A 13,737-nucleotide genomic window follows, 5' to 3' on the forward strand; every position below is an offset into this window, starting at 1 on the left:
GTGTGTTTTGGAGCTTTGTCTTTTGATTTGGTTTTATGTATGAAAAATAGCATGGGCAAATTTTGGGGTATGACATGGGGGAACTGACTTTTTGAAATGTCGCGGTTAAGCAAGAGTCGCCACCGACTTTTATTTTATCCAATATATAGAAAGGCTAAAAGAACAGAAAAAAAAACCTTTTTGAAAGAAATTGAGTTCGGGGGGTAAGTTATACAAAGGGAAGGTGTAAGCACCCTTTGTATCCATGGTTATCCATGGGCTCTTAATTGCTTAGCTCACTTTGTTTTCAAAATGTTTGAAGTGTCGTGTGTGAATAATAAAACTTTTGTTAAGGATTTTAGCTTGTGAAATAAGCGTAGCCTTTTTGAAGGTTTTTGAAAAAATAGTGTGAAAGAAAGTTTGAATTTAAACTAGAGCAAGCAATTAAGACCAATTACCCTTAAGTTAAAAGTTTCTGTTCTTTAAGACTTTAATGGGAAAGGGCTATCCATACCATAAAGAGGGCAGGTAGTCCTTTCATTGGATTTAAAAAGGGTCATCGAAATTATCGTTCGTCACAAGACTGTCCCTGCCATAAAGAGGGCAGGTAGTCTAAGGGAAGAATATAATAGTCATTTTTAGGCAACCAGTGAGGATACCTCATCAATCGAAAGGGACTATCATCATCATATTGTAGGCAACCTCGAGGGACAAGATCATATAACCGAAGGCAACATCGAAAGGACTTATGATCTTTAATGATGATAATGTACTGAGGGCAACATTTGCTAAGGTATCCTCGTATCCGAGGGACTTGACTATTCTGTTTAAATTAAAAGGCAACATGCAGCATAAGAAGAGTTACCATAAAGGTGTGTGTGTGGCACAATCAGGTGATTCAATTCAGATATTATCTTGTAAGGTTTAATGATTCTAAATCCAATTCAAGGTTTTCACTCCCTATATTACTAACCACGCAGTTAATTATACAAGAAATAAGGCAGAAAAATAAAATCCTAATTAACTATTACATCCTGTGAGCAGTTACATAATAAGGTAAAAAATTTGTGGGAATACCTCAAGAAATAATAAAGTAGATGATAACCCTGCAATAATAAGGAAAAACAAACTCATGGGCAAACCACAAGAAAATACAAAGTATTATAATTCTGCAAGGCATTTAAGCAATAATATTAAAGAGCAAAATTATAATTGGCAAAAATAAGATCAAGGTTAGAAAACAAAAGGTTAACCAAAACAGTTTAAAAATTAATGGCTAAAAGGTTTATGGGCAAGAAACCTAGACCTACAGTTAATGGGCAACACCTATCTAAGACCCCAATGGCTACTAGGGTATCAAATTAATCGAGGCTAGACAAACCCTAAAAATTAATTATTGGTTTTTAACCTAATTAATTTTAAAATCAACTAATCCTGATTAAATTGTTTTATTAACCCTAATTTAATTATCCTAATTAATTCTAATTATTTAACCTAATTTAATTAATTAATTCTAATTATCTAAGATAATTATCTAATTAAACAAAATTAACCTAAACTAATTATCTAATTAATTAACCTAATTTAAATTAATTTACTAAATCATCTATTTATCTAATAGTTTAAACTAAATTAATTAATTAATTATTAAGTAAATTAATTATCTAAATTAAATTAATTAAAAAACAAATTATTATTATTATTTTTTATGAAAGAAAGGAAAAAGTTGAATTCTAAAAGGGAGTAATTAAAATAACTAGTTAAAGAAAATAAAATAAAAGGACAAATTAAAATAAAACAAAACAAAAATAAAGAAAAAAAATAAACAATAAAAAATTTATAAAAAACCGGGCGCTGGATCCAGTGTGGCAGAGCTGAGGGAGTCTATGGTGCGTCTGCGTCCTCTTGAATGTTAGATCTGGAGAAAGAGAGATCTGATGGTTGATTGCTGAGGACGCACCCCACACGCGTGAACCAACGAGCATCGGATCCCTGCTGGTTTAAAATTCTGACGCGCGCGCAAATCCTCCAATGGGAGAACACCACGTCTCCATCTTCTTCACACAAAAAACCTGTAACACGATTTTACAGCGCTTGTTGCAGACAAGCTGTAAAATCTCACACCTGCTAATCACCAAAATCTCATACGTGCATGAAAAATAAAATAGGGACCATATTCATACTCGTCTTGGTCTCACGAACACGCCTGTATTAGCATCAAACCCTAATTCGTCCTAAATTAAAAAGCCCTAATTTGAAGCTTATGAACCCTAACATGGTGGTTCGCTCATATCAGCACAGAAACACGATTAAACATCCAGAATCCTTTATAACATCACATAGAACACAAGTATGCAAGCAAAAATTGTTTATGATGCACAAATCATGGAGATCGAGTTAAAATAGGAATATGCAAACCGTGACGGATTGAGGGTGATTATGGATGCTTCAGCCTTCGTGAACGATCGGGATTCCTTCAGTGACCTTCCAGGAACGTATTGGAATCCTTAAAAAGCTTTGAATCGATCTTAAACTCTAAGAACACTTTTGATTTTTTTCTTGAGTTTTGGTGAACTCGGTAATGAACTCCAAGGCTGCAAAAAACTTGTCTAGGGGTCTGCAATCCTTATACTTATATAATGGAGTGTATTAGGGTTGTTATTTTGATTTGAATCTTCAAGAATCACTAATTGGCAATCTCAAAAATATGATCCATGGATGTTTCTATACTAGGTCCAATTTCAATCTTTCATGACCAATACCAAATTGCACGAAATTGGCTATAATCTATGGTGTTTATTTGATGGAATTTGATTGGAAATCAAATCCAAATTAAATCTCTTCCATATTTCTTTGAATATTTGATTTAGATCACTTTTTAAATGAATAAAAAATAATATAAAATCAAATAAAATTCATAAATTCGTGGCATTTGGATTTTGGATCTTGGATATCATGAGGATGAGGATTGGGCCAAGAAAGATTGGACTTGTTTGCAAGAAAATCCATTTTGAATCACTTTTGTTTCACATTTTTCCTTCAAAATTGTCCAACTTTGAAAAAGCATATCTCCCTCAATTATTAAGGTATGGAAGAGTTCTAGGACTTTTTGGAAACCTCAAGATGTACTCTACAAGCCACTTTGGAACCTTCTTTTCATTTGGAGATTTTATCTTGACGATATGGGCTTTAACAAAAAACTGCTTTTGGTTGACTTTCAAAAAGGACCTATAATGTTTTGATCCATATCTCTCAAATGAAGCATTTTTAGCCTTGGCATGTGAGAGACAAAGTTGTAGAGAATTCAAAATAAGCTTTGGGTGGAGAATTTCGGATGTTCCATGTGAAAGTTATTGCTGGTCAAAGTTCAGTTGACTTTTAGGTCAAAAACCCTAATTTAGAAACTTTGGGTTTTGTTGATTTCTGAATTTTCTTTGATGAATCATGATCAATCTTTGATCAAATGATGAATGATACTTCAAAAGGAGTATGTTGACCAAAAATCAGGAATTTTGACTGTACTTTGACCACAGTTGACTTTTAGGTCAAACTAGTCGACTGTTGATTATCTAAGCAATTGACTGAGCAATCTTTGGAATTGAAGCTTGAACTTTGTCATAGAGATAATTTGAAACCTACTAATCCATATGAAATCCATTCGAGACCTTGATTAATCAATTTTTTTAAGAGAATGCAAAACCCTAGTTCATGAGGTCTTTGATTAGGAGAGTGTGCCTTAGGTTAACCCTTGAGCCTTGAATCATTGTATGAGTTTGAAAGTGAAATGAGATGGGAATATTTTGGGGTATGACAGTGTCCACTGAAGATCTTCGAGTAAAGAAGCCTCGCTCTCCACATGCAAGAAAACCAAAAGAAGCTGTACGTGGCAAGACCTCTAACCCCTCATCATCTATTGATCTTGAGAACCTGATAAAGGAAAGATCACAGTACACTCATCAGGCTATTGCGCAAATAGTCACTAGAATCTTGGATGAACAACGTAAAATTCCTGGGATTTCTGTACCTCTACAGACTGTTATCCCTGACTTCGCTCAGAACCCTGACCCAAATGTTGCTCATGAGAAGAATGAAGTAGAAGGTCTTGAGGTAGATAATGAAGAAGAAGAGGCCAGTCAAGATGATGGCACATATGAAGAAAATGATGTTGGCTCCAGTAGCTCTGAGTTTTTGGTTGTTTCTTTTTTAATTTTGGCCTGTACTTATTGAATATCATGGTTGCTTTGGCAACATTTCTGGCACAAAGGGGGGGTAGTGTATGTCACCCCAGAACAAGTAATTTTTTTGGATGGTGCTGTTGAATGAAGTCTAATTCTGCAATTTATTTTTGTAGTTAGTAGTGCTGCTGCATGATGGAAGTATTGATCTGTTTGTGTGGTGGTATGAAAGACGGTAGTGTAGATATGTATGATGGTATGTGTGATGGTATGGTAGTTTTGTAGTTGTGTTTGCTGTCTGGTAGTTGTAGCAATAGTATAGCTATGTAGTATAGTCATGCATGCTGACTGATGTGGTAATGTGTAGTTGTATTAGCTATTCCTGCAGGTGTGGATGAGTGGTTGTGTGATGTGTGTTTTTCTGCTGCAAAGATTCTCTGATAATGTGGTGACAGGTTGTTTTAGCCGAAAATTTGCCAAAGGGGGAGTTTGTAGATCCTTTTATATTGGCTGCATTTTGTGGTAAAACATTCCTATGTGTGTGATGTCTTGACTAATGTCATGACACACTATGTGTAGTGTTGTGCAGGATTATATGGTTGAGCTAATACAGGTTTTTGTTGGATGTCATGCTCGATGTCATGATATCAGTATCTGACAGCAGTAGCTATTATATTTTAGCTGTTATGTTTCCTTATTTATCTCAGGCTACAATTTAGGAAACTATATATTTTGTGTTGTATGGTTTGCGCTAAAATATCTTGTACTACACCATATGTGAACACCCTGATGATGTGGAAATTAGGTTAACTTGGTTAACCCTAATTTATGTTTGGAAGGCCCAAGGCCCAAGTGCTTCCTATAAGAATATTGCTAATCTTACTTTTAGATGCAAAGATTTTGGCGTGAAGAATTCTGTGTTTTGTGTTTATTTTCACGTGTGTTTGTGTTAGTGTTTTCTTGTAATCCAAGCAATTATCACGTTGATGATTGTATTGGAGTAGGGTGTTTTTAGTTGTAATTTTTTGTGTCACTCTAAGCTTTTAAGCATGAGTGTTGTGTCTCTTGATTGAAGCTTTTAAGCAAGATCAAGATTTGTCTGAAGTGTGTCTACAATTTGCTTTTCATAGTTTTCTGTTTGTTATCACTACTGTGATTGAGGGGGAGTCAGTAGGGACTCAGGTCTAGCACTAGTTTGAAACTGCATTGGGTAGGTCTTAAGTGAAGAGTTGTAAACGGGTAGTTTAGCTCTGAATTAATACTGCTTGTAGTGGATTTCCTCCCTGGCTTAGTATCCCCCAGAGTAGGTGTTGTTGTACACTGAACTGGGTAAACAATCGTCTGTGTTCTTTACTGTTTTTGTTTACTCTCTGCAAAATTTTATAATCTGTGTTGAAGTGGATGTCATAACATCCGATACGACATCCATCGTGGTTTACTATAATTTTAAGAGTTGTTTAAAAGCTTCCTCCAAGAACACAACTCAACTCATTGCCTACAGGCTTCTGTGTGAGAACACGATGACCATTCCACAAACTGGGTGGTTCATTGACCAACACAACCCTTATAATTTACATGGTGGCTGACTTAGCTTTCTAGGTTACAATGCTTCTATTTATAACCTATTAACCAACTGGAATTGGGCTTCTAAATACAGTAAATATGCTGTAACAAATCTCTAAAAGATTCTCCTACAAAATAGGTCTTCCATCAAATTTTCCTAATAAATCTCCAAAATAAGAAAGTCTTCATTCAAACATATTCTGATTTGATTCTTCCAAATCTTTCATGCGCCACCTATGATTGCATAATATTGGTTAGTAATATTCTGCATTGCTGTTAATTACTGAGTCAGATTCAATCAACAGTTCTGATCCAGGCGCGATGTTGAATGGCTTGCATAGGACATCTTCTTCGACATGTTGTCTATATGTTGAAACAAATCAACTGAACATGTTTCTTTGTTAAATAGAACTTCCACCTACTTTCTCTTACAAGTTATATATCCTATTTAACTAACTGCTAATATATTAGTTTTACCAAACGTAATGCCAATTCAAATTATAGAGAAATAAAAATTCGATTCTACAACTTCTAAATCAAAGGCACTACCCTCTATTGTAAGGGTACATACCCTCCGATACCACAATCCTCATAGCAAATTCATCCAATAAATCAACAAAATATTAAAATAACACCAAATAATTGAATAACGAAAACCAGGTGTTACATCGAGATGAAGCCGGTGTGAAGGTCGACTCAATGCTATATAAGAAAATGGTGGGCAGCTTAATGTATCTCACAACCACATGAGCTGAATTGATGTTTGTGGTAAGTCTTATTAGTCGTTTTATGGAAAATCCTAATGAGTTACACTTTGCTACTGCAAAAAGAATCAGGAGGTATTTGAAGGGAACTCTGGAATTTGGGATATGGTATCAACGTGAAGTGAAGAGTGAACTCTTAGGCTACACCAACACTAACTACGTGGGAGACGTGGATGGCAGTAGGAGCACTTCAGGCTATGTTTTCTTGATGAGTGAAGGAGTTGTGGCATGGTCCTCAAGGAAGCAACCAATCGTAACTCTGTCAACTACTGAAGCAGGGTATGTAGCAACATCTACATGTGCTTGTCAAGCCATTTGGATGATGAGGATATTGAAAGAAATCACGCTTGAACAAGATGAAGAGATGGTTTTTTTCTGCAATAACACGTCCACTATCAAGTTGCCACAAAATTCAGTCATGCACGGGAAGTCAAAGCACATAAGGGTTAGATACCATTTTCTCATATAATTGACAAAGGAATGTGTCGTGAAATTGATCTATTGCAGCACTGAGGAGCACTTGACCGACATAATGACAAAGCCTTTGAAGATGGCATCTTTTCAAAGGATCAGAGAAGCGTTTGGGATGAGTGTTGTGAACTGAAACTCTTGATCGAGTTCAGTTCAAGGGAAGGATTGTTGTTAAGTTTTAGTTATTTCGATAAAGACTTATTCTTTAGGTTTAAATAGGTCATTTTCTGTTTTGCTAAATTCTCGTTGTTAGTGGATCTAGTTGAGTCATGTCCTTTATTTTAGGATTTTTGGTTGTTTGAAGTTTTTATGTATTTCTTATAAAAGGCATTGGAACCTATAAATAAAGTAGATAATTTCTGGTGCATTTGCAATTCAATGAAACTTACAGTTTACACAAAATACCAAACAATATATAAAAGAGGAGACAAGGTGTGCATACACTACGGCCCCAATAGAATTTAAGCCTTCACTCAATTCTTTGGGTCTTAACATTTTTGCACCAATGCATAACTTCAGTTCAGAGTTCCATGCAGCAACTAAAAAGAATAATTGAGAGACAAAATTATCAAGACTCTAAGGTTTCCCCTTCGCAATAGATGTCATGACCTCGCTGTAATCTTTTTTAAGTTTGTCATTCTCCTCTATAAGAAATTAGACATTTCTCTGAGCCCCGAGTAAATTCCCAGGGGTTTTCTCCTCCTCCTTTAAGAGAGAATCTCAAGGTACATACATTTTTACTAAACAGCCATAATGTAATCCCATTAATATGTGTTCGAACCTCTGAAGGGGAAGTCAAAATACCATGTTCCGAAATACAACATCAATAAAAAAGAGCAATTGGAGTAATGGTCACAGATACGATTATTGGATGTAGGAACATCTGCAACCTATTATGAGAAATTCCTCACTTCTAAGAAAGGACCGAAGGGATGCCTCCATACAAGTTCCTAATAAATGGACAATATCCCAATATGATAAATGTGAACATACAACCTTACCGAATCCATTGCGGAACATGTTATAAGTTACTTACACCCACATCAACGTCGCCTTTACTCAGGAAGGAGGAACCGATTACACACACTCATAAAAATCCTTTAAAGCATTACAATGACATATCACCAAGTATGAGGGTTTAGATAGTCTCATAACTCTTCGTCTTCCCAAGATCGACATATTTATCCAAGTATCTCTTGAGGAAATTGAGGGAAACTTCATTTGGACAACGAGTTAGAACCTCAAATCCAAGAGGGTTTACGCCACATCATCACACCATATCAAACAAGTATACAAGGACAATCAAATCAAATGGATGCACAAATCCATCAACGTGAGCTCATTGAGCAGTTGCTTCTAAAGAATGTTCTAGTATCTCATAACCTTGAGAAGGTCTTGTCCTAGTAGTACACATGATCAAAGGTGATTGGTTTCTATAAAGCGTCGGATGATACTTTGTAGGATATTCAGATATCTATCCGCATAGACACTTGTGCTTGAAAGTAGAATCTAGAGTATAAAAATTCTAAAATTCACCATAAAAAGAGGATTGTAAATCATAATCAAGTACACATTGCTCTAAACTCATAAATTTCGCACCAACGACAGTCATTCACTTGATCGTCAAATATACCCTTACCATCAAACAAAACTAGATTGTCGTACCATAATTCCTTATAAAATTTATCATCATCAAGAACACCTATCATATCACCTATATTTTTAATCTGTGTGATATGTTAAAAAAAACTTATAGTTTTGAAACAAAGACGTCAATTACTTTGCATAAATGATATTTATAGACTTAACAGTTAACACCATATATAAATACAGTTTTGATTGTTTAATTATTAGTTTCTCCCCATAAATTAAAATAAAAACTATTTAAACTATATTTTGTACGATATCGTCTCTGTTTGGTAAGACATGTTTTCGAGCTTATAGTTTATGTCTTATGTCTTATAAGCTCATTTGATATTTAGACTCATTTGATAACAGTCTTTTCATCACGAACTTATAGCTTATTTTACTAACTTATAGCTTATTTTTCAAACGCTATTTCAAATAGCGTTTTAGCTTATGTCTTATAGCTTATTATATTTTCTTCCTTTTTTATCCTTATTATTTTAATTAAAATCTATTTTTAACCCTTATAATTTATTTTAATTTAAAATAAAATAATTATATATTAAATATCTTTTATGTCATTTTACATTTATAAGTTAATTGAACCGCTAATTTTACCAAACACTTCAATGAGTTTATAAGTTATCAGTCTCAACCATCCGCTATAAGCTATAAGTCAACAGTCATCAGCCATCAATCATAAACTATTAGCTATCTACTAGCTTATCAGTCAACCACTATTTTTATCAAACAGACCCGATGTTTGAAATACAATATGTTTCATATATCCGATAACAAGCCTCATCTTTGAGGGCAGTAGAAAATATGGTAGAACACTAGAACTAACAATTGTGTGACAGTTTTGTATTTTCCGATTGGTGGGGTGATTCTTAATTTCATATGTTTGCAGATCACATCAGATTTTATTTGTAAGGGTTGTTATACCCTTCTAGTTTCATTAATATTTAATACAAGTTTTCCCATAAACAAACAAATTGATAGTGTGATAGTTATGGAGATGATACAATCAACAGTGAACTTAATTGTCTTCTTGTTAATGTCCAGTTCAAGCACGTTTCTCGCTCTTAATCTTTTCGTTATCTTCTCAACTGTGTCTCTCGACTGATTTGTTTAATGTCAACAAAAACAAGCAGAAGAGAAAAATTCATTTCCAACCGTATGGCCCATGCTGTGGTTTGTTGCTCTTGTCCCTTGTAAATTAAACCAACCAAAGCAATAATGCAACCAGCGTAAAGAATAAGACCTCTTTATGCCTTCTACTCATCATAGATTTACATGTCCACATGCTTATTTTATAATACATCTAATATTTTCTTACTATTATTGCAAATTACTAGTACTTCCTTGGTGCCAGTGTGCTACTTTTATGATGATGGTATTCTAGACCAAAACATTAAAATATAAGATCAAGTAGTGATTCCTGCTGTGAAGAAGAACAACATTCGGTGGCCACCAGGTTATGATTAAAGGAAAATAGACTTCACAGATATTGGATGCTTAACTAGAAAGAAAAGACAGGAACGAATTAAAGATGGTAAAAAGGAAACTTGTAAAATTAATATGAAAATATCATATGCATAGATGCTCTCAAAAGAAAAAGGTAAACACAATAGGATCCCCCAATAAAATACTAATAATATCAAACAAATATGTTTCCTTATGATTATTCAATTACTACAGCTGGCTGGCTGTACAAAAATCAATGATAATGCGTTCCTTCCAATGCCCCATCACACCAATTTGGTGATTTCTAAAAGAAATCATATACGTGGAGCCATTGTCAACATAAATTACTATCTTTTTGGTTCCAATTTTTCACAAAATATTAGTCACCATCTCATCGTTCCATGCCGTATCAATCTCAATTCCATAAAGTTGAAGTATAAAAAAAAATCAACCTGAAATGTGGGGAACCGGTTAAACTCATTTATGAAATTGGTAAAATTATCTATCAGGCAAGTGTTTATCAATAGTATTTGGTGCTAGCCCATGAGAAAGATTTTGCTACTAAAGTGTAGATTTGAGTCATAACCAACACTCAGATGATCAATACCACATCACGGAAATAACAGCTGATTTGTCGATAATGCAATATTGACTGAACTGATGAAAACATAGATAAAATTTCTATCCTTTTTCACCTAAAATAAAATTGATCATATACATTGATTGAGGCTTGAATTGAAGCTAAACATTTCTAGCCCTGATTATCTAAGGTGAAAAATCAGTTATCATCAGACATAAATTTTATAATGACACTCAACAGAGGAGAGGGCTCATACCTTAGCCAAAAGCACCTAGTTCAGCTTGACATTTTTGCAGAGCATAGAGATACATATAGGAGTTTAACAAAAGTTTGCGACCACCATAATTTAGGTGTTTTTCAAACACAGCACCTCAGAGGTTGAATGTCCTTTTTTTTGTTCTGGCCTCATACAAGGGACAAGTTGAGTGCTACTTAGTTTCAATGAACATTAGGATCAAATTCTGTCTGTAAGATATATCCTTCTTCCCTCATCAAACCAAGCAATCCTTCCAGCAATGCATAAATCTCATCAGACATTTCATTTGACATATCTTTGGCAATAAACTCTACTAACCTTCCACTTGTTTCAATCCAGCTACTTCCCCTGATTTTCTGCAATCCAATTTCATCAATCATTTCCCTAATCTTACCAGCTTCTCCCCATCTCCCAGCACGTGAATACAAATTTGCCATAATTATGTAATTCCCTGTATTTTCAGGCTCGATTTCAAACAAATGATCACAAACAAACTTCCCCATTTCCACATCGCCATAGATAGAAGCTCCGTGCAGCAGAGCACCCCAAACTTTAGCAGTTGGCTCCATTGGCATCTCAGAAATGAACTTTGCCGCTTCCAAAAGCTTTCCAGATCGACTAAGAACACCAACCATGCAGGCATAGTGCTCCACCACAGGTTGAATCCCACATCTAGAAGGCATGTCATTGAAGACATTCCAAGCTTCATGCACCAACCCGGAATGAACGCAAGCTGTCAACACAGAAGTTAATGTCACCGGGTCCGGCTGAATTCCTCTATCTAGCATCTGATCAAACAGACCAAGTGCCAAACTAGCATCTCCATGAGTAGCATAAGCAGATATAATTGCAGTCCAAATTATCAAGCTCCTACTCCGTGATTGATCAAAAGCCCGCCTTGCAACGTGAATAAACCCCAATTTTGCATAAGTATCAACCATGGAAGTTGCCACATATATACTTTGGTCATAACTTCTTCTGACTGCATAACCATGTACCTCTTTCACCCCTCGAAGGTTTGAGAAATACGTAAACAAAGGAAGAATGCTGGCTAGTGTAACAGCATTTGGCTTCAATTTCAAACCAAGTCCCTGCATTTCTCTAACCAAATCCAATGTCCCTTCAAACTGGTTATTCTGAACCATACCCGAAATCACAGCATTCCAAGTATTCAATCCAGGGTTTTCCATTCCCTTTAAAACATCCAAAGCCTTATCTACAAATCCATTAATCATATACCCAGAAATAATCGACCCATAACTAACCTCATCCTTTTCACTCATTTCATCAAACAACTCACGGGCATAATCCAAACTTCCACACTTCGCATACATAGCAACTACAGCATTATGAAGCAACACATCCGTCTCAATTACATTATCCTTCATAAATCGATGAACTTGCATTCCAAATGAAAGATCCTTCGATTGTCCACACGCCTGCATCACACTACCAATAGTAACTGCGTTTGGTAGAATTCCTCTGCCTTCCAAACCTAACATCTCCAAGTATAATCTCTTGCATTCTTGGTACAATCCACTCTGAGAATAACCACCAATCATGGAGTTCCATGTCACGATATCTCTATCCGTCATTTCATCAAACACCTTCCTTGCCATTTCAGTCCTACCAAACCTGCAATAACACGTGATCAATGCGTTGAGAACGAAAACATCAGAGTCAAATCCGCGACAAAGAACGAAACCGTGAATCGCTTCTACTGATTTATGCGACGAAGAAGAAGATGAGGGCAGCGCCTTCAAGATGCAGGTTACGGTGAAGTTATCGGGAGATACGCCTGTTGAGGTTACCGTGGAGGAAACAAAGGATGCAAAGAGGTTAACCGCGTCATTGAAGAGGGAGTTAGAGGAGTAAGCGATGAGCATGGCGTTCCAGGAGAATGTGTTTTTACTGGGAATTTTGTCGAACACGTTGCGGGCTTGTGGTGTGAGGTTACATTTGGCGTAGAAGATGATGAGCTTTGAGGCGAGGAAATTGTCGGGTGTGATGGAGAATGGGAAGAGGCGCGCATGGAGCTGTTTGCCTTGACGGACGAGGCGGTGGTTGGAGCAGTGTTGAATGGTGGAGCCATAGGCGGCGACGTCAAGTCCTCCGCCGAGGGTTTTAAAGAGGTTTCTGTTGAGGGTGGATTGTGTTTGAAATTGAACGTTAAGCGGCAACGGATTACGAATCTTCATTTCATCATTGTTTGAATTTTTGGTTGAATTTTTAATAACTAAAGATTCAAATGGTTCAAACAAAATATATATATATATATATATATATATATATATATATATATATATATATATATATATATATATATATATATATATATATATATATATATATATATATATATATATATATATATATATATATATATATATATATATATATATATATATATATATATATATATATATATATATATATATATATATATATATATATATGACTGCGTTTTTTAATAAATTATTTTATAACTTCTGTACATTTGTTATAAAAATAAATAAATCCGCGCCTAAAAAAATTTTAAAATTTTTTTTTTTGACTTCATTATGCTATCTTGCTTTATTAAGTGTAATGCTTAAGTGAAAAATTCAGTAATCAATTCATTTTCATACTAGTTCACACAATCATGAAAACTCATTTTGCATTGCATCAATAACATTTCTTCGATGTAATGTTTTCTTCCCTTTCTTTAACAATGAACTTTTTTTTCTTTAATCATACAAATGTAATAAGAAATTTAAATAAATTGGACTTGTGAAAAATATAATGATAACTAACCCTCTTACATATTTGAGAGTAAGAAAGACAGTAGTCGTTTTCTATATCAAATTAATTAATGAT

At 34.9% G+C, this 13,737-nt stretch overlaps 1 protein-coding gene across 2 annotated transcripts; it reads right to left on the reverse strand.

Moving 5' to 3' along the window:
• Positions 1-9,383: 9,383 nt before the first annotated feature.
• Positions 9,384-13,147, reverse strand: LOC131635375 (pentatricopeptide repeat-containing protein At2g37310-like). 2 transcript variants are annotated; one of them, XM_058905993.1, is made up of 2 exons: positions 10,882-13,147; positions 9,384-9,789 (listed from the first exon to the last, which is right to left on the reverse strand). In XM_058905993.1, exon 1 carries the CDS (start codon positions 13,077-13,079, stop codon positions 11,064-11,066), a length of 2,016 nt encoding a protein of 671 aa, XP_058761976.1. In that variant the 5' UTR covers positions 13,080-13,147; the 3' UTR covers positions 9,384-9,789; positions 10,882-11,063. The 2 variants fall into 2 exon arrangements, with proteins under 2 accessions (XP_058761976.1, XP_058761975.1); XM_058905992.1 differs by lacking the exon at positions 9,384-9,789 and adding an exon at positions 9,798-10,497.
• Positions 13,148-13,737: the final 590 nt, after the last annotated feature.

Source organism: Vicia villosa, unplaced genomic scaffold (assembly GCF_029867415.1).
Source record: "Vicia villosa cultivar HV-30 ecotype Madison, WI unplaced genomic scaffold, Vvil1.0 ctg.001471F_1_1, whole genome shotgun sequence".
NCBI classification, from domain to species: Eukaryota; Viridiplantae; Streptophyta; class Magnoliopsida; order Fabales; family Fabaceae; genus Vicia; species Vicia villosa.